At 35.2% G+C, this 27,584-nt stretch overlaps 1 protein-coding gene across 2 annotated transcripts; it reads left to right on the plus strand.

Annotated features, from left to right (window-relative positions):
• Positions 1–1,031: 1,031 nt before the first annotated feature.
• Positions 1,032–5,323, plus strand: LOC108337739 (uncharacterized). Of its 2 annotated transcripts, XM_052879826.1 has the most exons (4): positions 1,037–1,851; positions 4,430–4,522; positions 4,863–4,930; positions 5,001–5,323. In XM_052879826.1, exons 1-4 carry the CDS (start codon positions 1,213–1,215, stop codon positions 5,146–5,148), a joined length of 948 nt encoding a protein of 315 aa, XP_052735786.1. In that variant the 5' UTR covers positions 1,037–1,212; the 3' UTR covers positions 5,149–5,323. The 2 variants fall into 2 exon arrangements, with proteins under 2 accessions (XP_052735787.1, XP_052735786.1); XM_052879827.1 differs by lacking the exon at positions 4,863–4,930 and having other exon boundaries at positions 1,032–1,851.
• The last annotated feature ends 22,261 nt before the right edge of the window (positions 5,324–27,584 follow it).

Below are 27,584 nucleotides of genomic sequence, written 5' to 3' on the forward strand. Positions count from 1 at the left end.
GAATAGGGTTCTTCTCTAACAGAGGTCTTAACATTCTACGAGCACGTTTTAAGAAACTATAACAAACACAAGACCAGAAAATACTCAGAATGATAGGATCAACTCATGCAACCAAGAATCTGGGTTTGCATGCAACAGAAAACACACGAATGAGGGAGGGATGAACTTACCAGTCCAGAATCCGAAACTGATCGGTTCAAACGGACGTCCTCTACGCCGGAAGAGTAGAACTGGTGCCTGAGTGGTGATCGGAGAAGAGAAATGGTGAGATTTTGTAGAGAGAAGGAAGATTTTTTAGAGAGATGGAGGAGAAAATGGAGGTTCAGAATCTGGAAGAGAGATTGCATGCAGAGAGTGTGACGTGATTTTCTGAAAATCAAAGTTTTGCTTCCCATGTCAAAAACGGACGTCTGCTCATCTGCCAACACCTGTCCTCCACCAGCTGAGTGTCGAGCCCTCCGCTTGACACATGGAATCCACTAAAATGACACGTGCGTGTATTTGAGTGGTTCTGACAATATTCTTTAATGACTTTTAATCATATTTATTGAAAATAAATTCTTGAATTAAATCCGGATATATGGTTTTAGAAAAATATTAAATGACTTTTTTAGAGAATAAATTTACTAATATTTGAATTCAATAAACATGATTTTTTCTTATAAATTAATCCAAAACGAGTAATAATAAGATTAATCACTCCGGCGGCTCATATGAAAAAGTAAGAGTAACACTTCATTCACACTGTTATATTATTATTATTATATTATATTCAATGTTGAATATGAAAAAGCAAGAAAGTCCACAGCACTACTACACTCAATCAGAAGATAATTTGGAGATAAAATTTTAACACAAATCTGTACCAATTAATATTTTATAAAATATAGTATTGAATAAAAAGTAAATGAAAAGAAAACTTAATATATTTGTTCAATAATTAGATTGAATAAATAGGCGGATATTAATTATTTAAGAACTTTGTATTCAACCACATAACATTACACATGATGGAAATAGGTGATGCAGGTTGAGTCTCGTTAGATCTATTTCCCCGCCTACCTACTTTCTGGATAATTTTATTTCCCCCCAATCATTTTCGGCACGTGCCACACGGATTTGCAAAATGTAGTTTTACGAGCCAGACACTTTAATAACACCACAGTCACCACCATCCATTCATGCCTGTCTCCATTCTCCTTTTCTTCAATCATGACTCACTGTTTGTTCAGCTTCACGGAGACCCGAAACCGCTGCTACCGGTCAGCGTTCACCGGGTCGGGCCTCCGCTCCACCATAACAGACTTAAAAGACGGAACCGTAATGCACTACTGGGCCCCCAAGGCCCCAACCGAGGCCAAACCCAACCTCCTCCTCATCCACGGGCTCGGAGCCAATGCGCTGTGGCAGTGGGGGGACTTCGTCCGCGGCCTGGCGTCGCTCTTCAATGTGTACGTGCCGGACCTCGTCTTCTTCGGCGGGTCCTACACGACCCGGCCCGAGCGGAGCGAGCGGTTCCAGGCGGAATGTGTGATGCGGGTGATGGAGGCGCAAGGGGTGCGGCGGGTCAGTGTAGCGGGGCTGAGCTACGGCGGATTCGTGGCGTACTGCATGGCGGCGATGGAGAGAGAGACGGTGGTGGTGGAGAAGGTGGTGGTGTGTGGGTCAGGGGTGTGTATGGAGGAGAGGGACGTTAAGGAAGGGCTTTTCCCTGTGACGGATTTGGATGAGGCTGCGAGTATTTTGGTGCCGCAAACGCCGAATAAACTGAAGGAGCTTGTTCGGTATTCTTTTTTCAAACCAACTCTCTTCAGCTGGTTTCCTTCTTGCTTCCTCCATGATTTCATTGAGGTAAGAAAATTCTTCTCAACTCTTCATGTTTCAATGTAAGATTCAATTATTTTCATGTTTTCGACTGTGTCTAGAAGTTACATGTTTTCGTCTCTTTAATCCTACCGTTCAATGTTTTTGACAGTGAAGAAGAAAATGAAAACAAGAATGAAATTTAATTTGTAAAAGTAGGGGGAAAACTTATAAATAAAGTGCAACTATTACTTTTTTGTTATCTGTATCTTAGAATTGTATTTACAGAAATTGAGAAATAAAATAAATTTTCTTATAATAATGAAATATATATAAAATAATAAAACCTCTGATTTTTATGGCATAAATACTAAAACTAATTAAAAATAACTATCGAGATGAAGGAAATATATAGTTTTAAAATAGATAACCAACAAGTGCTTGGGAATGAATAAAGTTAGTTATGAATAAAGTTGATAGATGCTTCATATTGATATTATACTTAAAAAAGACAGCAACTTATTTGTTGGTCTGTAAGGTTTTAGACCTTGAGAATAATCCCTCCAAAACTATATTTTATGTTGTGTATATAACATATCTTTTATTTTACATTTACTGTATTTTAAAAGAAAATGGAATAGTTTGGTACTTTCGGTGTTGTTCTTTCCCTTATATAGATATCTCTCTTGATTGATAGTTTACGTCTTACAGTTGAACGTTTTTTGATAATTTAAATTTTGATTGGAAAACAGGGAAAATAAACTTTAGTTCTATTATACTTTTTGTCTTATACAGCCTCACAGGCTTTTTGTTTTGTTAAAAGGGCCAATCTTACGAAAGTAGATGAAAATATTGTCGTACTTTAATTTTGAAATTTTATGTAAAGAAGTGAGAGATAAGAAGCATAACCAAAAAAGTGTGTGATAGAATAGTAATAAATATGTATAACTTTATATTTAAACACTTTTATCAATATTTATACTCTTTTTTTTTCAGTTCTTTCATTTCACCTTCATATTTACACTTCTATTTTCGGCTTTCTTTCTCTAAAGTGTTTGAATAGCATTTGGGTGTCCATTGATATTTTAATTTAATAAAAGACAAGCAGAGAAAAGTGAGAGAAAACTATGTGTAATATTTTTTGATTAAAAGAAAGAAATAAAAAAAAATGATAAATATTATAGATTTCTGTACATATGATTGGTTACTTGATGAGAGATGAGACGAAGAGAAAACAGAAACAATATGGTAAAAAATGTTAAAAGACATTACTGTATGAATAATACAACTATGCGATTAGAGCTTTTGGCAGTGTCTTTGGAAATCTAACCTTCCTCTCTTAGTCACTTCCAAGTTTTGACTTGTACGGTACTTAATCAATTTAGCTAATTAATTTATTGTAGTTTAGATTATTTAGGTGACTGTTATTTACTTGGTTTTTGTTCTTGATATGCATATCTCAATCTGGGCTGGTTTAGTTTTGTAGCAGTAGTAGGCTGATTCTTCCGTCATCATCATTATTTCTATCGTTAAATATATTTTTAGTTTTTAAGTTTTCACAATTTTAGGCTGGAATTCATTTCTATCCTAAACTTGGATATAATTTAGTTTTCAAATTTTTAAAATGAGTAAATATAGCTATTTTAATTTAATTGTGTTAAATATTTTTAACATATCAAATGATATTTTAGATTAACATTTAAGTTATTTATACTCTCTGATATGTTTAAGTTCAAATGTTAGTATAAAACACTATAAAAACATTATTGATTCATTTTTAAAATTTAAAGAAAAAAATGTATCAAAATTTAAAAATAGCTAAACATATTATCACCAAATGAAAAACGAATCTAATCTATCTATTTAATATCCAAAAAGTGGAAAGTAGTGAGGATATAAGATTTGTTATTTGTTTCTACTTCTACAATTATAATAGAAACTTATATAATAAATTTATAGGTTTTTGGATTTTTAGAAAATCATGGTATTTTTCTTTTCTAAGATTGTGTTAAAGACAAAAAAAAAAATATCTTTCAATTTGACATGTCAACGATATGTATCGTGTTAGTATTGTAAGCATATTGGTGTCCGACATAGGTGTTGCACACCAGGACACATAATTTGTGAGGCGTGTTCAAGCTTCAAAGAGAGATATTTAACCCTTTCTAATTTGACAGTAGATAGTAGGGCAGGTTGATAGACTAGTTCGAGCGATATGCAACGCAGTATAAAAGTTTTATCATACATTTGATTTATTTTTATAAATTCTTGTGTGCTTAATTTATACTTGGCCACCCTTTTTGGTCATGAGTTAAGAGTGATTACTTGGCAATTGGATTAATTTATCATAGTGAAGGATGTAATACTATTTTTATTAGTTTGTTTCTGTTCTAAAGGTTGTTTATGTAAGTTACCGGTTTAGTTTTGGCTGTTATAAGTGGATTAGTCTAGCAACGTGACTTCAAGCTTACTTAAAAGAGAAAGAATAGTCTGTTGTTGTTATTGTGTATGTAATGGTTTAAAATAGATGATGTTTCAACTGCCATTTTAACTAACTAGAATGTTACGGTGTATATTTGTGAATGTAAAGGAGCCAGAGTGGGCTTAAATTGGTGATTTTGGGTAGACAATGTGCAGGGACTATGAACAAGAAAAGAGAGAACTCATCAAAGCCCTTGTAAAGGACCGAAAACTTTCTGACATCCCCAAGATATCTCAGGTTCATTTAACTTTCCTCTTAACTGGATAACTTTTCTTCCTATTATAAACTGATAAATGTTAACAACACATTATTTGAACTTACTCTCTGTTATTGTTAGCTATAATTTATTGCAAATTACAATCTGATTACTCTCTTAATTTTATATCTTTAATTATAAAGTTATAAATAATAGTAGAGGTATACTAAAACAGTATGTTGTCGCTAACTCTCCTCTTAATGTACTTCACTCATGATTTTGTGTTTTGAATAGATTTAGATCAAGAAGAGTGTGTTGGCAGCAGTCTGTCTCTTTGTGCTAGTAGTTACATTAAAAGGCTTCATTTAATTTTGCATGCAGCCTACATTAATAATCTGGGGAGAACATGATCAAGTATTTCCTTTAGAACTGGGACACAGATTGAAAAGGTTTATAACACTCTCATTGTAGTTGTTAGCATCAGTTTTGAATTTAGAACTCATTGGATTTGGATTGCAGGCATTTAGGGGACAATGCTCAACTAGTTGTCATTAAGAAGGCGGGGCATGCTTTCTGTGCGGAGAAGGCCAATGAGTTCTTCAGCATCTTCAAGTCTTATCTCTTGGATTTCCAGGTACCTGCAGAGGTCTCACCTTCAAATGTATAAAACAACAATAATCCTACTTCAAACTCCATTATATGAAACAAACCCTACAAACACATTCTTTTTCCATTGTCTCCAAAGCATAGGCTCATTAAATAGTTCAATGCAAAGGGGTTAGTGGCATGTTGATAAATAAACTCTAAATCATTAGCATTTGAAACTCATTGGATTTGGATCACAGGTATTTCAAACTCTCTATCCAATCCTCACAGAATATCCATCTCAATCGCAAGCATAATTTTTTTAACTGATGGTCAACAATTGACGTTCAAGTAAATTATTGGTCAAAGAAGTAGATATATTTATTCGTGTTTGCTATATTTAGACTATGAACACTCTTATGTCTCAAATTTTCAAACTTTTAATTATGTTTAGTTTTTAAAATTTAATAAAATTTCAACGGTGTAATCATTAATTAATAAGAAGGAATTGCATGGATTATGAGTTCTAGGGTTTCTAGGTTTAATTGAGAATCTACTTTGATTTAATTTAGGAATTTTCATATGATTAAATGGTTTTTACTACTAATTGAGAATGTACTTTGATTGGTAGTAATAATTTCAACTATAATCAATTGAGAATTTACTTTGATTGATTAGTTTTTAATTTGGTTAGGGAATTTAAGAATAGACATGATTAAACACAATAAGATTTGATTGAGAATGTACTTTGGCTGAATTCATTGTGAATAATCTAGAAAGGTTTTGCATTTGATTGAGAATTTACTTTGGTTAAATGCATGATCGCCTTCAAATTAATTAAGAATGTGCTTTAATTAATTTGAAACTTAAATAATAATCAATTGAACAATTATCTATGAATAACCGATGATGAATCGATCTTGGAAAAGCAGTGGAATTAGCCTATTTTATTATAATCGTTTTTAAGTTTCTTATTTGTTCATTAAACTTTCTCCAAACATCATTTTTATTCTTGAACATTGCATTGCATTCATAAGATTCAAATATTAAAAGGCAATTCCGTATTCGTTGAGAGACGACTCAGGGTTACTTTAATCCTATCTACTTTCTTGAATACTACTTAAAAATACTGAAGTTGCCTTAAAAATTAGTATTAATTTGATAGCTTCAACGACAGCCTATCAATATGGAATATCTTTCCTAGCTTGGTTGTACCTTTCATCCTTCCTTCTTTCTTTTTGTTCACCCTCATTTTGATTTTTCATGTATTGGGCAAACAAGTTCCTAAGCTCACTTATTTCTATTTCTCTCTTGGTGATTATGATTTCCTTAGACATTTTTTTAATTTCAAAAGTGGTTTTCTTAGTTTGAAAAGGTTTAAGACTTTACCAAGAGACAATTCCCAGGTAAGAGAGGTGAGCCAAAGGTCGCTTAAATACCAAGTCTTACCTAGCCAGAATGTCTAAGGTTACTTACTTGACCATTTTCAAAGTAAGATTCACTATTGAATTTAAAAATGGACTCAAACAATCAAAATGAAAGATAAAACACCTTTGACTTCTAATTTTCTGACTTCTAATGGAACAAAAGCCTAGGGCGTGAAGATAAAACAAAGGAAATCCTAGGTGAGGCTTGTAGCTTTGGCTAACAAGACACACTCACCGTCTACTATCAAAGCACTTGGTCTTAATTGGCCTTTTACAATGAAAGTTGAAAGAGATCTAAAACAGGAACATTACAGATCAAATGACTCAAAGTAACTACAAAATAAATAAAAGTGTTGCTGCCACTATGCTAATTTGGTCCACTTCTGCAGAAAATGATTAACATGATCACATTAAGGCTTCTGGACAACTGTATTCTGCTACTGGAAAGCACCCAGGTGGATGCTTGATGACCTGTACATTGCCTAGTTCAATGGTCATATGAAACTGTTATAACTGGCTTATAAAATTTGTTCCAAATCAATTATGCACAAACATTTGCATCTCCTTGAAGGTCACCATTCATTTTCAGACCTGCATTGTTATATCACAGCATGAAAAGCTAACGCTCCAAACTGAGCACATCAATTGTTCAATTGGTCCAAAATTGTTGATTGAATCAACTAGAATGAGGACTAAATTGGTCAAAACAAAACTGGATGAAAACTGGGTTCTTACTAGCTGAACAAGTTCAAAATAGAACCTAAATGATCAATTTAAATTTAGTTTACACATTGTCATTCCAAAAGTCCATTTGACCATGTGAGTTGCATTCAAAACAAAACCTAAAATATGGTTTGCAGCTCTTGTTTTCTCAGCAAAGGACAACTACAATGTTGGCAGCCACACAAGTTTCACAGCTGCTGGGTGGAGCTAAGAAAAATAATCCTCACTAACTCACTCCACTCAAGTAGATAACACACTATTTTTGGTGCTTAACATTCAGAACTGTTTTAAGGTGTTAGCTCTTTTCTACCAAGTTTCTTTTGAGTTCCAAACACTCAACCTCTCATTAACTTTGGTATGTAACTGGTCTCTAAAAATTTGGCTATAGGAGTTGCCAATTTTCACTCAAATTCTCACTGTAGAAAAGTGTTTTATGTTGCTGAAAAATGCAATTAATGTTTGTTGGACAACATACTTGAATTCAAAAATTCAGTTTCCTCTCCACTTCCTAAGATGCTACCTTGGTAGGGAAAGGGTTCTGCAACTTAAATGATCCAAAAGGACTTCACAACACCATGAAAATCATCCAAAACAGTCACCAAACAGAATTAGCAAACTGCACCAGAATTTCAAACCAGATTTATGAATGTTTGATAGTTTGGAAGCCAAGAATGAGGAAATCAAATGGGGACAAGGATGGAATAATGGAAAGCACTCAAAAGGAACCTAATACTGGCACTAGAACAGATTAAGAAAGCAATAAAAACGAAAATAGCATATCACAAACTCATCCAGACCAAACTGTTTGATATTTTACCAAAGTGTTTGTTAAAATGCCCTAATGAAATTCAGATTTTGAGTTTTTGAATTTTAAGGCCTCTAAACTGGATTGTAAGGTTTTATAAGCCTTTTATCACTTGATTATACTTCTTTTGATCATTCATTTTCATTTTCAAACATTGAACCAGCTTTTTCCACAATCTAGAAATGAATTTGACAAAAATAAAATACCAAAACAATGGCTGGAAATGTATTCTGCACCAGAAAAAGTGTACTGAAATGGTGGTTTTAAACCCAAAACTGTGTGAAAGTGATTCAACAACTGAATTGCTTCTTCAAACAACTTAGTATAATGAATTTAAGCATGTGCAAACTGTTAAACCAATCAGAAACATACTTCAATGCAAAAACACTGGTTCACTTCCATTTAAAGCACAATTTGACGGTTTAAAAGGCAAATTTGCATATAGGCTGGAAAAGGACCAAATGAACAGTGCAAACAACTTTGAAATGACAATTGAAACTTGATAAAACGTTGTAAATTCACAGAAATAGCAAGATTCAACAATTCACCCTTGCTATAGCCTAATTATGCAGTAAATTTCCACAAAAACTACACCAAATTTAAGAAATCTGTGGAAACAAGGCTGGACAGCACACACAATGACTCAAAGAATTCCTAAAACACTAGATCTAACTGAAGATAAGCAGCTAGAAGATGTTAAATTCAGAAAACACATTCAACAAGCTATTGGTTTTAAGGCAACCAAGCTATGCTAAATGCATTTCCTTGCTTTTAAAGGTTTGCGATACCTTTAGCCATGTCCAATAACATCATCCAAATTTGTATAAGGCTTTAGAATTAAAGGAAATTAACTAGAAATAGGTTTAAAGATTTATAACCAGAAACATAATTATGCATCAGAATTCAAAACTGAAATGAACCAGATTTGTTTTTTGGTGCTTCAGCTTGTATCACCAAGGCTAGATCAAGTCTTCATTGCCTTTATTAGTAGATATACATCTTATCCAGCACTTGCACTCAAGAAAAATAAAATAAACCAGCAGATAAGAAAACCAAAACAGAAACAAAACTAAAACTGCATCACAAAGTGCACATGACTAAGACAATACGGAAATTGAAAATTGAAGCTAGAATTGACACAAGCAATGAAGTTTCACCGATTAAAATGAAAGACCAACATGAACACACAATGGAAACACGAAAATCAGAACTGGAATTACAATTAAAACACAAAACAGAATTAAAATGACTGAAATAGTGGACTGGTACAGGATGACAGCAAGACAACGTATGTAGAATGAGAATGGAGTAGAAAAAGAAAGGAACAACTTAGCTATGGATGCGTGGATGAACACAGCTCATGATACCACTTGATGGAACCTTCTCCTAGCATTAAGCACGCAAGAAGAAGCTCTGAAACAGATGCACAACGGAATGAGATTTGGTGCAGTGAAATGGATGCATAGAAAGGTGTTTGATGAAAGTTTGGATGAAGGTATGGTGTGTGTATGATGCCTCCAAGCTATGAAGTCCTTCCTACTAAGGAAGGAAGCTAGAGGAGAGTAGCTAAATTTGAAATTCAGAGGTGACTAAGGGATATAAGAGGCTGAGTAAGCAATTCTACAACATTTCATTACATCCAAAAGTGAGAATTACAAAGGGGAGGCCCTCTTATTTATAGGTGAAGAAGGGCCTCAATTCTGAGCTAATTTCCCTCCAAAATTCAAAATAAAAGATGAGCTTGGAGGCCAAGTCTGCTGGGTCACGGGAAGCATGTTGGGTCACATGGACAATGCTGCCAAAATGTGCTTCAAGCTACTTCGCTGGCGCTGGAGCCCCCCTTGTCTGAGGGCGCTGGAGCGCACGTGAGCTGGGAAGTCCATTTGGGGCATCTGCGCTGGAGCCCCCCCTGTTTGAGGGCGATTGAGCGGCCCTGGTGCTGATTCCTTGAAGAGTGCTTTTCCCAAATCTGATTGGTTGGCCATGGTTCTTGGCTTTATTGTATCCTACAAATAAAACAACCATATAGTATTAGAAGAGGAATCCTTCTAAGACATAGAGAAAGAAAATCAAGAAAGAGCCTTTAAAATTTCTTCTTCAACTTCCCTTTCCTAGCCTTAGATTAAGTTAATACTCTTTTGAATGGAATGCCCTAAATGGGTTTCCCATCAAGTTACAAAAAGCTTTAAATCAAAGGAGTTTTGATCATCACAGGACAATGGGGGAGATTGTTAGCAAAATCTCTAATTTAGAAATTTTGATGATGCCTAAATCAAGTCTCAAGTACTCAAGTTGCAAGAAGATCTTCCTAAAGACTTGTGTTTTATGTTAAGGCTTTTGTAATAAGTAGATTTATATATAGAGCTGTATTTTTGGTTGATTCCTTTGTATGCTTTAAATTTCATTTTGGAGTCACAAAAACTCTGTAATAATCAATTAACACTTAAGATAATCGATTATCATAAAGAGGTTTTTAAATTTTGCTACAAACTCATTTTGTTTCTAGAGTAATCGATTATCAGATTAGGATACTCGATTATGACTTACCATAATCGATTATCATGACTAACCGTTGAAGTTTTTAGGCATATTTTTTTTACTGTTATGCATTCATTAAATGCATAATCGATTACCACTAGTAGTTAATCGATTATCACACGAGAAATAGCTGACAACGAATTTTTGGAAGTGTCCTTTAGTGAGATCTTTATATATTGGTTTGAGACTCTCATTCTAATATACGAAAAAGTTATATGATTGCTTTTAAGTTTTGAAAAATGTGTTCTAGGGTTTGTGTAACCCTTGTGTTGTGGCTTTGAGAACTTGGTGTTGGCATAGAGCGAGAACTTTCACTATGAGTGTGATTGAGTGTTGTTGTTGCTGAGTGAAGCCTATCATCGTTTGTGAAAATTCAAAGGAAATGTTCATCCTTTATGAAGTATTCGGAGGAGGTGTTTATCCCTTGTGGCCTTTAGGGAAAGTGAGTTTCATCTCTTGTAGTAACAAGAGAGGTGTTTCTAAACCCAACATCTCACGATTAAACTATCTGTCCCTTTGTACGAATAAATTCAGTGGTGAGATTCCATCATCTCTTTTCGATCTTCAGCATCTTATTAACTTAGATCTTGCAGGTAATAATTTTGATGGTGAGATCCCCAATTTGTTTGGCAAGCTAAGCAAATTAGAAGTTTTAGATCTTACGTACTGGAAACAACCTAGTGGGCCAATTGCCATCATCGTCATTTGGGCTCACTCAGATTAGTTATTTAATCCTTTCAGGGAATAAATTAGTTGGACAAATACCTGATACAACCGGAGGACTTTCTAAATTAGCTTATCTGGATTTGTCCGATAACTTGTTGAATGGAACAATTCCGTCTTGGTGTTTTTCTTTGTCATCGTTAGTTTACTTAATCCTCGGTGGGAACCAGCTTACCGGCCCAATTGGCGAATTCTCTGGCTTTTCATTGTCTTATTGTGATCTCTCTAATAACAAGCTACAGGGTGGTATCCCCAAGTCAATATTTTTTCACCAAAATCTCTCTCAATTGATGCTATCATCAAATAACCTGAGTGGGCTTGTAGATCTTAGGAATTTTTCAAATCTTCAGGAGCTACGATCCCTGCAAATCGCAATTATCTTATTTTAGATCTTTCCAAGAACCAAATTCACGGAAGGATTCCAGAAGGATTTAATCATATGGCGGATACTTTGGATTATTTGGATCTTTCTCATAACTAGAGGTGTCAATTTGATCTATGATCCCGGGGCTAGCCCTAACTCACTCTTAAAAAAGCCCCCTCTTAAGAAGCCCCTCAAATGGGGACCAAAAAAAAGTCCCAAACCCGAAAGCCTCCTCTCAAAGGGGTTAGGGTCAGGGTTAAGGTGCCCACTAAAATTTTTTTGAAAACTAAACTTCAACATTCTTAATAGTAACTATTAAAAGTACTAAATTTTATATTCATGTAATTGATTTCTTATTTCAAATTATTAAATAAAACTAATTAATTATAGTATAATAGAATATTTAATACTCAAAATAACCATTTTTTAAAATAATTAAAAATAATTGCAAACCACACACTTAATTTTATATAACTAAATAGTATTACAAATTTATTTTACTGAAATATTATAAAAATGCTTTATTTTGTTGTCAATTTTAATAAAATTATGTCTTATATTGCAGACACCAATTATTAGAAAATTAGATATAATTAGTAATATCAAAATAACCACAAAGAGAGATAATAATATATTAATTTGATTTAATATTTGCACTGCTTTTACAATTCTTAAAAAGAATCACTGTTTGTTTCCTTGACTTCTAAAATATCACTCAATCTGTTTTTAATTATTTAAAATTAAAAATAATTCAAAAATTTATTATCTAGAATTTTTGGATCAAAAATAGTATTAATATTTTATGTGTAAATTAAACTTATGTTCTACTACCCTCTAAAATGGGTTTTTCTCTCTAATAATCTTTTCTCAAAATCACCATAAGATATATTATATAAAGAAAGTTAATTTCTTAAAAATTTATAAAAAATGAAAATTTTAAATAGACCTAAAGTACTAAAAAATGACAAATGTTATAGTGTTTATATTCTTTAACTAACACATTAAATAATTTATTTTTAACTTTCAATTAGAACACATAACATAAATGTATGTTTATGTTTATATTTATGTTTATGACATTTAAAATGTAAACATTTTGAGTGAGTAGTACGACGAGATTGAATTCTATGGACAAATACAACTTTAGTCTGCACAAGGTTTATGAGTTTTTTCTTTTTATTTATTATTTTTGTTATGAACATGATTTGTTGAGTATAAAATGAAAAATAAAATCATTTATATTTAATTTCTTTTTTAATAACTTTCTAAGAAAATAAAGAAGCCTCATTTTTTTTAAATTAAGAGTTTCAATTAGAGAAAATCTTCTCTTAAATTTCAATTAGGATAATTTTAGATAAAAAGTTAATTTCTTACTTATAACTTAAAAAAAAGTGAAATTAAATATTTAAATTTCAAATTTATAAAATGATCCTTTAATTATATACTTAGAGAATCTAACTCAATAAATATTGTCATTTTGCTTTTGCTTCTTGATTTTAGAACTCTCCTCTTATAAAAATTTTAATTTATTTTCTATAGTAACTATTTTTGTAACAAATTAGGAGTTAATTATATTTTTTCTTGTATTCAAAATGAACATTTTTTCTAAAAAAAAAAGCCCATGGACTGGCCCTGACCCACAGGGCTTTTGAAGACATTTTGGCCCCGTGGGCTTTTTCTACGAGGAGTTTTTTGGCCCTGTAGATTTTTCTAGCCCCAACCCACGTGAGTTAGGGCCAAACCATGTAAGGAGGGCCAAATTGACAGGTCTACTCATAACCTGCTAACATCGGTTGGGAATCTCTCACTCTCGAGTAAGAATATGTATTACATTGACCTAAGCTTCAATATGTTGGAAGGATATTGATATAGGGATTTAAATAAAAGGCACGTGGTTCCACGTGGCAATCAATACTTTAATTACTTCTGTTGCATTTCTGTTAGAGGGTAGTAGAATTTGTTATCCCTTTTGGTTTTCAAATAAATACTCTTCTTAGAGGGAGAGGAGACACACGATTCTTACAACAAAAACAACTTCTCAAATTCTCTGGTTCGGATTCAATTGAATCCCTAAATTCTTGAAGTTCTTCAAATAATCTCTATTCCTAGACTTCCTATAACAGTGGTATCAGCTTGGACCTTCTATCGGCACTTATGGCAGAGACAACTCGTCTTCAAGCAGCAATGCGCGAACAAGCGGAGCGATTAGAGCGAGAGTGCGAGAGCGAGAGAGATGAGGGCGCGAGAGATGAGAACGCGAGAGATGAGAGCGAGAGTGCGAGAGTGCGAGAGTCTGAGAGAGAGGGGTTTTTGATTTTAACCTAAGGGTATACTGCCTCGGTTATATTTAAAACCGGTGCCTAAACCTTTAAGTGCATCAGTTACACAGCGAACCGGTGCCTAAACCATTTAAAATTTATATTATATGCCTCGGTTGGCCTTCTACACGAGACAATAACATCTATAGGCATCGGTTCAAATATAACCGAGGCATATAACTACTCAATATTTACCGAAATGCCACCGTACTTTTATACGCTTCGGTTTCAGTAGAACTGAGGCATATATAGCGCGTTAAAAAAGCCTTTTTTTACTAGTGTGAGTTCTAGAAAAGTCAACTCGCTCAAGCGAATGTTTGGACTCGCTAGAGCGACTTTTGGGGCTCGCTGGAGCGAATAGTGCCTTTCGCTTGAGCGAAAAGTCAATGCATGAATAATAAAAGTCAACATGTGAACAGTAAAAGTCAATGAGTGAATAATGTCGGTCAACACATAAATAGTGCCGAATGAATATTGAACAGTGAATTTTAGTAAATTTGTTTGCTTATTTTTTGCATCACTGGACGTGACTATTGTGGCACCTAGTGTGGGTATTCACTTAAAATCCATCTTTTGTAATCCAATCACGCTTCCTTGAGTTCCAGCTTGTTTTTCTCCACCAGAATTTTCTCCTGTTTTCTTATTTCACACTCAAAGAGATATTAAAAGTAAAATAAACATATATTAACTAAAACATAAGATAACATGAAAACACACAAATCTTGGGGATAAAACAAGGTAAAAGTTATGAAGGAGTTGATTTATTCACCAAAATATATACACAAAAACACGTAAAATCAACTGTTATCATGGTGGCATTTTTGGAAACATAGACCTCGGTTCTAAAAATCCCGAAGCCATAGTAGGCACATCGAACCCATGATGGGTGTTTTTCTCAGCAATCCTTTGAACCTATCCCAAGCTTGGCTCAAAGTTTCATCAGCCTCTTGCTGAAAAGAAGACATATCTTGCTTTTCTTTGTTGATTTTTGATTGAGGGAAGTACTTGTCACTACAAAAATTTAGATTTTTATCGTAGTTATTTTTTTCGTTTCTGGCGGGTTTAACCCCCGAAAAGTACATTACCCGCGGTTAGGAAATCTGCTGGGAAAAACTGCGTTGCTAAGTAATTACCGATGATTTTTTGAGAAACTGCCGGAATTAGTGGGGTTTTGCTAAAACCACAGAATTAGCGGGGATTTTGTGAAACTGCCAGAAATGTGTACAATTTTTTTTTAGTTTTTTATTGTAATAAAATGAGATTATGATAAAATTAGTTTTATTAACCAAACAGACAATGAAATAATATGAACTAAAATGAATATTATATATAAAATAAACTATAGTGTTCAACATATTAATATGTTCATACAACTAATTTTTCATATATTAAAAAGAAAGATGTTCAATACTAATTAACATATAAAATAAAAATGTCTAATTTTGTTCTTCTTTTTTACTTTCATTGTTTGGCATGCTCGCTTGGTCAGAACATACAATATAACATAATAGTTAGTCGGTATAATAAAAAGAATCATACAAATGAATTTAACAATTATTACCTGTGATGGTTGAAACATGGCAAACTGTAAAGGTAATAGATCCTGATGATTTTGCAACAAAGTATCATCATTGTCTTCAGAACAAATTATTTAAAAAGTGAGAAAAATAATACCTAACAAATTAATCATAAAAATAAAAACCAATTAAATATTGATAAAATATTTATTAACCTGAATTTGTAATTCAACATTAGAAGGAAAAGATGTTGATGATCTACTATGAGAACAAGCATCAACTCCTGCCCCTACCAAAACTATGTCGGGAAGCTAATTAACATGCTACTTTCTCATAAAATTTTCCAACTCTCAATGATGAGAAAGAAATAGTTGAACAATAATATATCATATGCAATCCATGTAATTGTATTTTTGAAAAGTACTCTAATGCCTTCAGGTTGTGAGGAGTGCACAAATATAAAAGATTAAAAGAATAAAGATGCCAAATAGGTTCTAATATGTAAGTCCATTTCGTTCGTACAAGTTTGGATGGAATTAGGATTCAGAAACGAGTTTGAGAAAAGCTGAAGGTAAGTTAACTATTAATCCACCAATAACAAATCTTCTTTATAAGCTTTTTACCATTTTTTATAAGCTTTTTAATATAATTATTTATTAATTCTAATTATGTAGGTTGATAGTTTGATTTTTAAAATACTATAATGTTATGTAATAATCTTCTTTATTTGTTCGTCTTGTTGATAATTTATTTTTTAAAAAACTAATATTTGGTGAAATAGGTGAATATTTCAATTGTACTCTTATAAAAGAATGATATTAGGAAAACAAATTTTAAAATGAGACATTGAAGTTCACGGTGACTTTTTTAGTTGGCTAAAGTTACTAAAATAATAGTAGGGATGTGTTATAAAGGTAAGGTGTTAAAGAGAGTTTGGAGATCCTAAGTGGTGTAACGTGAAATGGACTAAGTGTTGCTTCACATGAATTTAGACACATTCTGCAACTTCAGTAACATTTTTCCGATCATGATCCGTGAAGGAACATTCAACCAATTTTAAATATGCATATCTCACGATCATGAGTGAAAAGTTGGAAAGTTTAGTCTATTTGGAAAGGGGTTGATGGAAACCTAATTAGGCAAGTCATCCAAAGGAGTACTAACTCATGCTAAGACTAGGAAAGGGAAGTTGAAGAAGAACTTTTAAAGGCTCTTTCTTGATTTTCTTTCTCTATGTCTTAGAAGGATTCCTCTTTTAATACTATATGGTTGTTTTGTTTGTAGGATACAATAAAGACAAGAACCATGGCCAACCAATCAAATTTGGGAAAAGCACTCTTCAAGGAATCAGCACCAGGGCCGCTCAAGCGCCCTTAGACAAGGGGGGCTCTAGCGCAGATGCACCAAATAGACTTTCTAGCTCACGTGCGCTCCAGCGCCCTCAAATAGGTGGGCCTCCAGCGCCAGCAAAGCAGCCTGAAGCACGTTTTGGCAGCACTGTCCATGTGACCCAGCATGCTTCCCGTGATCCAGCTGACTTGGCCTCCAAGCTCATCTTTTATTTTGAATTTTGGAGGAAAATTAGCTCAGAATTGAGGCCCTTCTTCACCTATAAATAAGAGGGTCTCCCCTTTGTAATTCTCACTTTTGAGCTTTAGTGAAATGCTGCAGAATTTGATTCCAGTCCTATTTGCTCTTGAGTCACTCTTTCTCTTCACTTTTTCTACCCTTTCCTCTAGCTTCCTTCCATAGTAGGAAGACCTTCTGAGCTTAGAGGTCTTTACACACACTCCTTCCATTAAAAACACACCAATATACCACTCATCTTCATTCATTCCGCTGCACCATCAAGGCTTGTTGTTTGGAGATGGCTACCAACGAGTTCCAAGCCTAGGCAGGCTTCCATCAAGTGATATCATGAGTTGTGGTCGTCCACGCATCGATAGCTAAGTTGTTCCTTTCATTTTCTACTTTATTCTCATTCCACATGTGCTGTTCTGCTGTCATCCTTTACCAGTCCACTGTTTCAGTCATTTTATTTCTGTTTTGTGCTTAATTTGTATTTCCAGTCATTGATTTCTTGTTTCCATTGTGTGATGATGTTTATCCTTCATTTTAAACGGTGAATGTTGTTTGTTTGAGTCATTTCCAGCTTAATTTCTTCAAATCTGTGTTGTCTTGGTCCTGTGCAAGTGAATATTGCAGTTTTAATTTTTATCACTGTTTTAGTATTCTTCTCTGCTGGTTTATTTCATTTTGCTTGAGTGCAAGTGCTGGATAAGCTTTATATCTACCAATAAAGGCAATGAAGACTTGATCTAGCCTTGGTGATACAAGCTGAAGCACCAAAGAAGGAAATTTGTTTTTATTTCAGTTTAAATTCTACTACAGAATTTTGTTATCTGGTTTGAAACTTTGAGATCTGTTCCAGCTGTTTTCCATTGAGTTTGAAACTTGCTACAACATTGTTTAGTGTTGTTGAATGTGTCTTAAGGTGTGACAAACCAGAATAAGCAATGAAATGCAATATGCATAGCTTGGTTGCTCAAAATCCTTAGCAATTCACTGTTTCATATTTTAATCCAAACTTTTCACCGTGCTAAGTTTCTTTGAACTTTGTAATTTGAGTTTGGTCATGCTAAGCATTTCAACTCTAGCTTAGTTCTATGCAATGACACTTCCTTGAGTCAATTTGATCACTGTTCCGACTTTTGAATCTGTTAAAACTGATTTTGGTGGGGAGTTGGTGTATTTTACTGCATAATTGGCTATTGCAAGGTCTGATTTCAGTTGGTGTTGTTTCTTTGCTGTTTAAAAGCTTAAGCAAGTCTAAATTGATGATTGAAAGTTGCTCATACTAAAATTTAGCCTATATGTAGATTTACATTTTGAACCAACATTTGTTTGAATTAAAATGGAAGTAAACCAGTGATTTTGAGTTGTAAATAGTTTCTGAGTGGTTTAAGAGTTTGAACAAGCTTAAAATCACCAAGCAAAGTTTTTTGTTCACTCACATGAGCTGTTGAATCACTTCCACTTGTTTTTGAGTTCAAAACCACCATTTCAGTCCACTTTTTATGGTGCAAATTACTGTTACAACCACTGTTTTTGGTATTGATGTGCATATTTAATTTTGGATTGTAGCAAGAGCTGGTTCATTGTTTTAGATTGAAAATAAATGATCAAAATAAGTCAGAACAAGTGTTAAAAAGCCTGTTGAACCGTGCAATCCAGTTTCAAGCAGTTAAAAACCCAAAACACAAAATCTGGTTTTCATTGGGGCATTTTAACAAACACTTTGGTAAAATATCAAACAGTTTGATTTGGATGAGTTTGTGATCTGTTATTTTCGTTTTTATGGCTTTCTTCATCTATTCTAGTGCCTTTATTAGGTTCCTTTTGAGTGCTTGCTATTATTTGTGTGTTGTTCCAATTGAATTCCCTACCTTTTTTGGCCTCTAAACTGTGCAGTCCAGAAACTTGGATTGTAAAATCTGATGCAATGTGCTGAAACTGGTGCAGAGTTTTAATCTGTTTGGTGCTGTTGCTAGTGGATTTTGGAGCAGTTGTGCAATCTGTTTGAGGCATCCAGAAGCAGAAACCTACTTCTACTATGGCAGCCTTCTAGGAAGTGGTTAGGGGATTGAAATTGGAGCAAGAAGGAGGGCTTTTGAGAAGCTGCAAACCTGTTGTTCCAGCAACAATTTCCAACCAGAAATAGCTCAACTCACACACTGTTTTTGACTAGCACATTGCAGTAGGCAAAGCTTGAAACCTACACTAGTTTTAGGCATTATTTTGAGCTTGTTTGAGCCTTCATATCACAGAACCTTTGTAGTTTAAATTTCTTTTTTGGTTTTTTGGCTAAGTGACTTGGGAAAATGCATATTGATCAACCAAGTAGATGGGATGATGCCAGGTATGTCAGCCAATGTCCAACCAATGGCCCTCTTGTGCTTCCTTAGCATACTCAGCAACTTCTCCTCTTGAACAACATCAAGGGAGTTGGAAATGATCACAAGTTTCTTCTCATCATCCTCCAAGTAAGCATAATTGAGGTTATCGGGAAGTTGTTTCAACTCAAGAGTAGGTGCCTGCAAGTCAGATTCATTTGTACTTCCTGCAACGTGGTTAATGCATTTTGACTCTAAAGAATTCACAGGTAAAGGCAACACACCCAACTCATCAGACTCCAATTCAATATCCATTACAAATACATCATCAACATCACCAATGTCATCATCATCATGAATATCACAATCCACATCATAATCCACATGAACATCAACATCATTTGCAAATTCTGGTTCAAATTCAGATTCAATGCATGAATGTAGAGAAGATAAAAAGGAATGCTCTTTCTCATGCAAAGAATCAAACTCATCAACAACATATTTATCAATAATGTCATCCAGAATATCAATCCTAAAAATAGAGTGGTCCTCAACTGGGAACTTCATTGCATCAAGAATATTAAAGTGAACAACAATATCAGCAAATTCCATGGATAAAGTTCCAGCATACACATCAATTTTGGTTTGGGCAGTTTTCAAAAATGGCCTGCCTAAGATGATGGGAGCGGATCCATGAGAGAATCCCTCCTCCATTTCCAAGATATAAAAGTCAGCAGGGAAGATCAATTCGCCAACCCGAACCAAAACATCATCTATGTAAGCAGTCGGGTGGGCAACACTCCTATTGGCCAACTAAATGACTACACCCGTAGGTTGTAAAGGACCAAGAGACAAGGAATTAAAAATTGAAAGAGGCATGACATTAATTGAAGCACCCAGATCAAGCATTGCATTTTCAAATTTACTACTTCCAATCACACAGGGAACGCAAAATGTACCTGGGTCCTTGCACTTTTCAGGAATGTGCGGGACCGACTTACTAATGAGCGCGAATACATTCATGCCCTTGCTGATCCTCTCATCTCCTTTCATTTTCCTCTTATGCGTGCACAGGTTCTTCAAGAATTTTGCATATCTAGGAATCGGCTTTATGGCATCAAGTAGAGGTATGTTCACCTCTACCTTCCTGATGGTCTCCAATATTTCTTTGTCCACCTCTTCCATCTTTTTGGAAGGAATCGCTTTTGGAGGGAATGGAAGAGGTATAGGTCGGTGCATGGTAGGAGACTCATTGGTGGTGGTGGAAGAAGAAGAAGGTCCACCTACCTCAAATGTCCTAGTAAGACCAGCCTGATCCTCTTTTCTGTGACAAGTAGCAGGTGCAGGTGCAGGTGCAGGAGCAACAGGTGGCATTGAGGGCACAACAATCTGTTTCCCTGATCTGAGGGTAATGGCACTTACATTTCTTGGATTCTGCACAGTCTGGGAAGGTAGCTTGTCAGAATTCTAAGACTGTGCCTGATTTAGCTGAGTCGCCATTTGCCTCATCTGATTAGTCAAAATCTAGATGGAAGCTCTTGTTTCCTGCTGAAACTGAATATTCTGAATAGTCATCTGCTTCACCAACTCCTCTAATGTAAGCTCAAAAGAAGAAGTGGAAGATTGGGGAGCTGGTTGGGCAGGAATCTCTTGCTGTTGTGGTCTTTGATATCTCTGAACAGGTGGAGGCACATATGGTGTTAGGACCTGTAGCATTCTGGAAAGGTGGTGGTTGTTGTTGTGGCTGCTGTTGTGAATTGTTGGACCATCTCAGACTTGGGTGATTCCTCCACCCTGAGTTATACCTGTTGTTGGACAAGTCATAATTTTTCTGTTGTGGCTGTCTATTGATGTGTATGTTTGAAGCATAGGCTTGAGACGCATCATGGCCAATAGGTTGCTGCAAAGAAGGACAATCATCCATATAGTGATCACTAGAAGGACATATACCACATAGTCGGGCAATAGATGCAGATGGAGGTGTTGGTCTCTGAGTGGCAGCCAACTCTGCCACCAAACTCACAAGAGAGTCAAGCTTGCTTTCCAATTTCCTATCGGCAGATGATGAAAACCTGGTAGCAATATCATGTACTCCCCTCACCACAATGGCATCACTTCTGGCGTTAAACTGCTGGGAGTTGGAAGCCATCTTCTCAATCAAGTGTCTGGCTTCTACAAGCATCATATCTCCTAGTGCTCCACCACTAGCAGCATCAGTCATACTCCTCTCCATGTTGTTGAGGCCTTCATAGAAAGACTGGAGAAGTAATTGCTCAGATATCTGATGGTGAGGGCAGCTTGCACAAAGCTTCTTGAATCTCTCCCAGTACTCATACAAGTTCTCCCCTCAAGCTGCCTAATCCCAGATATATCTTTCCTGATTGTAGTGGTTCGGGATGCTTGGAAAAATTTCTCCAAGAACAACCTCTTCAGATCAGCCCAGCTGGTGATGGATCTAGGCGCTAAACAATATAACCAATCCTTTGCTACACTTTCTAGTGAATGAGGGAATGCCTTTAAGAAGATATTATCTTCAAGAACATCATGAGGCTTCATCGTGGAACAGACAATATAGAATTCCTTCAGATGCTTATGCGGACACTCACCTGCAAGGCCATGAAACTTGGCCAACAAATGGATTAGTCCAGTCTTGAGAACATATGGCACGCCCTCATCGGGATATTGGATGCACAAGCTTTCATAGGTGAAATCAGGTGCAGCCATCTCCCTAAGAGTCCTCTCGCGAGGTGGAGGTTGTGCCATATTGTTCTTAGTATGAAAAATAACAGAATCAGAATCAGAATCAAGTGTAGATGCAACAGATGCAGTAGATGTAGTATGCACAAAGTATGGAACAGTAGATGCAGAATCAGAAGTATGATGTAAAGTCTCTAATGGAATTGACTCAAAAACAGACTCTAAAGATAAATTCCTAGAATGCCTAGCTAACCTATGAAACGTCCTATCAATCTCAGGATCAAAGGGTGGTATTGGCCCAGGATTGCCCCTAGTCATACATTAAGTCACAACACCCTACCACCATGAAATTATAGCACAAAATTGGCAAACACACAAAACAACCTAAACAAGCAAAACACAACACACACTAACAAAACAAAATACCTAAGACTGAACCGTTGGTCCCCGGCAACGGCGCCAAAATTTGATGGGTCTGTCGCGACCGTTACAAATTTGATGTGCAATTAAATGCAGTATAGTGCTAGGAAGTTACTCCTAGGTCGTCTCTCAAGGACCAAACTGCGGTTCAAGAATTAGGTATAAGACAAAGTGGTGGGTTTGTGAAAGATTTTGTGAATGCAAATGACGAAATTAAAAATGAAAATTAAACACAACTAACTACAATTGAAGGCATTAAAGTGCATGAAAACATTAAACTGAACACTGCAACAGATAAATATCCAAACACAATTCAAGCTATAAAAATGCAACGCTTAAGCTAAAACATTAAATGCACAATGTTATCATTTATCCCACACATTCACTACCAAAAAAAAGAAAAGCATTTCAATATATAATGTAAAATATTCTAAGCCAAAAGAATTAAAAGAAAATAAAACTTTTCTACCATTAACCGTGACCCATATGCATCTACCAAAAGAATTTGAAATTGCAAATGCTTCTAAAAGTCCTCTTTAGTCGTGACATGTTGAGGTTCCATGTGTTTCATTCAAAGAAAAATAAAAATGGAAATGTTTCCCACTTCCAGCAATGTGCTCTTCCAACATCCATCATATTTAGATCATCACGTACTGCACCCATTTCTCCAAGGCAAATGAATTGATTTCTTCTCTCAAAATTACCACCGTACACAATACACCTACTCCCATCTAATCACCTCTTCATTCTCAAAGAAATAAAGGAAATGAGTGCTACACATTTGGCTGCCAATTCTCTTGGCACGTCCCGTCCTCCTAGACTCTCACCTAATCTATTTCTCATTCCATGAAAGCAAAAGAAATGCTAGCACGTTCCTTCCAGCAGCCGTGACACCAAGTGCTTTCCTCTTTCATCCTTGTTCCCGTGACACGCTGGATGTTCAATCTCTAAAAGAAAAAAAATATGAATCTTCACCTCTCCCTCCAAACCGTGACAGCTCCTTTCCAGCTCAACATGTGCACCGCTGCCAGCTTCTTCTGTGGTGCTCCCTGGACATAACAACAGCTCTCCAATAATGAAGCACCTCTTCCCGCAAAATCAATCACCACTTGCAGTTGCTTCCAAGACGTCCAGCGTGTGCATACTCCTAGAAAAATCAATGTTTCTACCGCCAGCACACTCTCCTGTGCAAACCTTTCTCCATGTCCGAGAGCTTCCTTCCAGCAAAGTGAACCATCATTTTTTTTAAATAAAATCATCATCCACACTTATCTAAAAGAAGGCAAAGTTATCAATCCGCTTCATTCTCAAAAAGAAAACAAAAGATGTCCCCATGTAACAACGTTCACAAGCAAAGCAAAATGATCGTGAATAAGAGGTTCATTCTCAGAGAAAAGAAAGTGTGCTTCCGTGTTTTTTTTCAAAATGGAAATTAAAATCTCTGTTCTCATGTGGGTGGCGGCTGTCTCAAGGCCGTGTGTCTCCTCCCTTTTTAAAAGAAAATCATGAAAATAAAATAAATAAAGTGCTAAACCTAAACCAATTTTGGGCCAAACATCATTTTGCCAAAATTGGCGCAAAGTGCAAAAGTTGGTTCAAAAAGCTTAAACTACTAAATTACAATATCATTAATTCTAAAATGTCTATGTGGAGAGTCTTGAGTTATTTAGCATCCTTCCTAATGTCCCAAAATGTATTTCCAAAATTTTCCAACAATCAATAATGAAAATAATAAGCTCAGATAATTCAAATTAATTAAAATAAGAATTTCTAGTCGAATTAAGCACAATTAGGAAAAATGGAGAAATATTGGAGCTTCAAGCACAATTCCCTGATTAAATCTAGCACAATAAGCTAAGTGAAATTGAGAAAATATTGACTCATCAATGAGTTAGAGTGGTTGTTTACATTTTGACGAGTGAGGTCGCTGTAAAATTCTTGTTGTAAAAACTCAAATCTTATAGTGGAATTGGCTTTCGGTCTAAGGTTTATCGGAAGGACATGGATGTAGGCTTGGCCGAACTAGTATAAAAACTCAGAGTTTGAATCTTCTTCTCCCTAACTCTCTACATTTAATTAATTGCATATTACTTGTATTCGAATACGCATACTATCACATTGCATACATTTTTACTTGCGATTCAAGAAAATTTAAAGACTTATAGTTTTGCGAAAAAGATTTTAAAAGCAATCATTTTTATACAACACCAATTCACCCCCCTCTTGGTGTGAGAAACGAAGCACATCTTTTTTAACAATTGGCATCAGAGTTGGTTTTCAAAAGATATTTGAAAAACAAATCGATTAAATTTTTGTCTAATCGATTATTCGATCCTGTATGGCTTTTGTTTCTCAAACATTTGGTGAATGTGCATCAATAAATAGACCACCTCTATTTACTGGAGAAAATTATGCTTTCTGGAAAATAAGAATGCAAATTTTTCTTGAATCAGTGGATAAAGGTGTATGGGATGCTACACTCAATGGTCCATTTGAACCCACTCATATTGTTAATGGAAAAATTGTTTTAAAATTTTTTTCTGAGTGGACTCAAGATGAGAACCGAAGAGCACAATATGACGTTAAAGCTCGTAATGTAATTGCCTCTGCTCTAACAATGGATGATTTTTTTAGGATTTCCTAATGCAAGACAGCAAAATAAATGTGGGAAGTTCTTGAAGTAACACACGAAGGAACTGATGAGGTAAAACGTGCCAGAAAAAATTCTCCAGTGTAGGAATACGAGATGTTCAAGATGAATTCTAGAAAGACTATTTATGATCTATAGAAAAGATTCACACATCGTATACCATTTGATGGCTCTTGGCAAGGTGTTGGACAAGGAAGAAATCAACATCAAAATCTTGAAGAGCCTGAACAGAAGCTGGAAGCCAAAGGTAACTACTATATCAGAATCTAAAGATTTGACTAACATGAGTATGACAACCCTTTTTGGCAAGCTCAGGGAGCATGACCTAGAGCTTGGTAGATTGAGAGAGGAGGAAGAAGTTGAGCAAAAGCAATCAATTACTCTCAAAGCTACAAGCAAAAGATCCTCCAAGAAAGTTGAATCTAAGGCTAAGTCAGATGCAGAAATGCCAGAAAAGTAAATCATGAACATGATGGTAAGAAAGTTAAATAAGTTCATGAAGAATAGAAATACTGCAACTGATAATGCAGGTTATTCAAGATGAGGAAAGAAGAGTTTAAAGAACAACACTATCATATACTATGAATACGGCAAGGATGGTCATATAAAGTCGGATTGTCTAGAAGTGAAAAACAAGCAGAAGGCCAACACTAAGTATCCACAAGACAAGAAGAGAAAGCAGAGAAAAGCTTATATAGCCTGGGAGAACAGTGATGATGATTGCAGTGTTGAGGAGGAGTCCAATCTGTGTTTCATGGCCGGATCCGTGCATTTAGAAGACAATGATAGTGACTTTAAAAATGAGCCTATAGAAGTGAAATATAGTATGTTGTTGGATGCCTTTCAAGAGATACATGCTGAAGCCATGAAACTTCAATACAAGGTAAATCGATTAAATTCAGAAAGAAGAGATTATGGATATCGCATTGATAACCTTGTAGATGATAATGAAAAGCTCAAAAAGGAATTATAATCTACTTTAAAATATGCTAGAACTGTTAAAACTTAAGTTAAGATTGTAGAGAAGAAAAGTGAAAAATGCCCTGTACATCTAGAGAAACTCGGTTACTTAACAAGCACTCTATCAAAATTTACTCTAGGAAGAGATAATCTAAATGCTGTGCTAAGATCTCAGGGTAGAGCAATAAATAAACAAGTCATAGGTTACAAAGCTAAGAGCAATAGAGTTAACCATAAGAAATTTATTCATCTGAGTAAACCTATTATAAATGCTTGTTTTTATTGCAATACTATCGGGCACACTATCAAGAACTGCTACAATAGAAAGGTTGGAGTTCCTAAAGGGAAATATAAGTGGATTCCAAAGGAACAACCTACTGTATCTAACCACAAAGGACCTAAGTTTGTATGGGTACCTGCTTTAAAACCATTCAACTATTTTACAGGAAAATAAACTACTGCTGAAGCAGAGTAGTGCTCAAGGATGGACTATAGTGGAATGAATTACATTTTCTTGAGTATCTCCACGCAGTAACTGAAATAGTTTTTTTCATGCACTCATGCATCATAAATATCTATGTGAATGATTCGTATGTGCATGTTTGATGAGTGTCTATCTGATTGATTTCTTGTAATGAAAAACTATCTGCACGACTTTTAATCGATTAGGTTATGTGTGGAATCGATTTGGATTTTGTATGGTTCTTTGTTTTGAGTGAAACTGCTTAAACATGAAGTCGATTCAAATAATAATAAAATACGAAACCCTAGTACTGAGAAAGAGTGTATGGAATCAAAACTTAGAGTGGCTTCTTCATAACAATCTTCAAGTGGCAAAGGAAAGGTTGTTGTTGTCGCAAGAAATGCTGATCCTTTTGGATGGATTAGTGATGATGAAATTCGTGGAAGGTTTCTAAGAGGGAAGAGGATCGAGACCGTCGTTCCTCACAAGTATCTGAACCTCAACTTGTTTGGAAAAGAGGGATTCCACTTCTAGGAATGGATTGAAACTCAGGGTCTGTCTACACTCGTCCATATGAAAGGTAATTGGTATCCTGACTTAGTAAGAGTCTTTTACAACAATCTGAAAAACGTAGATGGTGTTATTCAATCTCGAGTGAAGGGAGTAAATATTCACATTGACAATAATGTTTGGCTGCAAGTAGTAGGATTGAAAGCTGAAGGACTATTTTCTCATTTACGGAACTTTGAAACAAACACGTGGCTGAACAAGAGAGATGTGTACAAAAAATGGCTAAGGTTTCCGGGTAGGTACACAATAGAAAGACTATATGTGCATTAAGGACTAAACAAAGAAGAAAAGATGACAACATACATTCTTGCTTGGGTGATTCTTATAGGAATAATATTGCAAGACAGAATGACAATAGAAGATGTCTTTCTGTTGTATGCCATTGAAAAGTGATGTTCCCACCAACTGGGTGGAAGTGATAAAAGACCACATGATTGATGTTGGACTTAA

This window comes from Vigna angularis, chromosome 7 (genome assembly GCF_016808095.1).
Source record: "Vigna angularis cultivar LongXiaoDou No.4 chromosome 7, ASM1680809v1, whole genome shotgun sequence".
In the NCBI taxonomy this organism is placed as follows: Eukaryota; Viridiplantae; Streptophyta; class Magnoliopsida; order Fabales; family Fabaceae; genus Vigna; species Vigna angularis.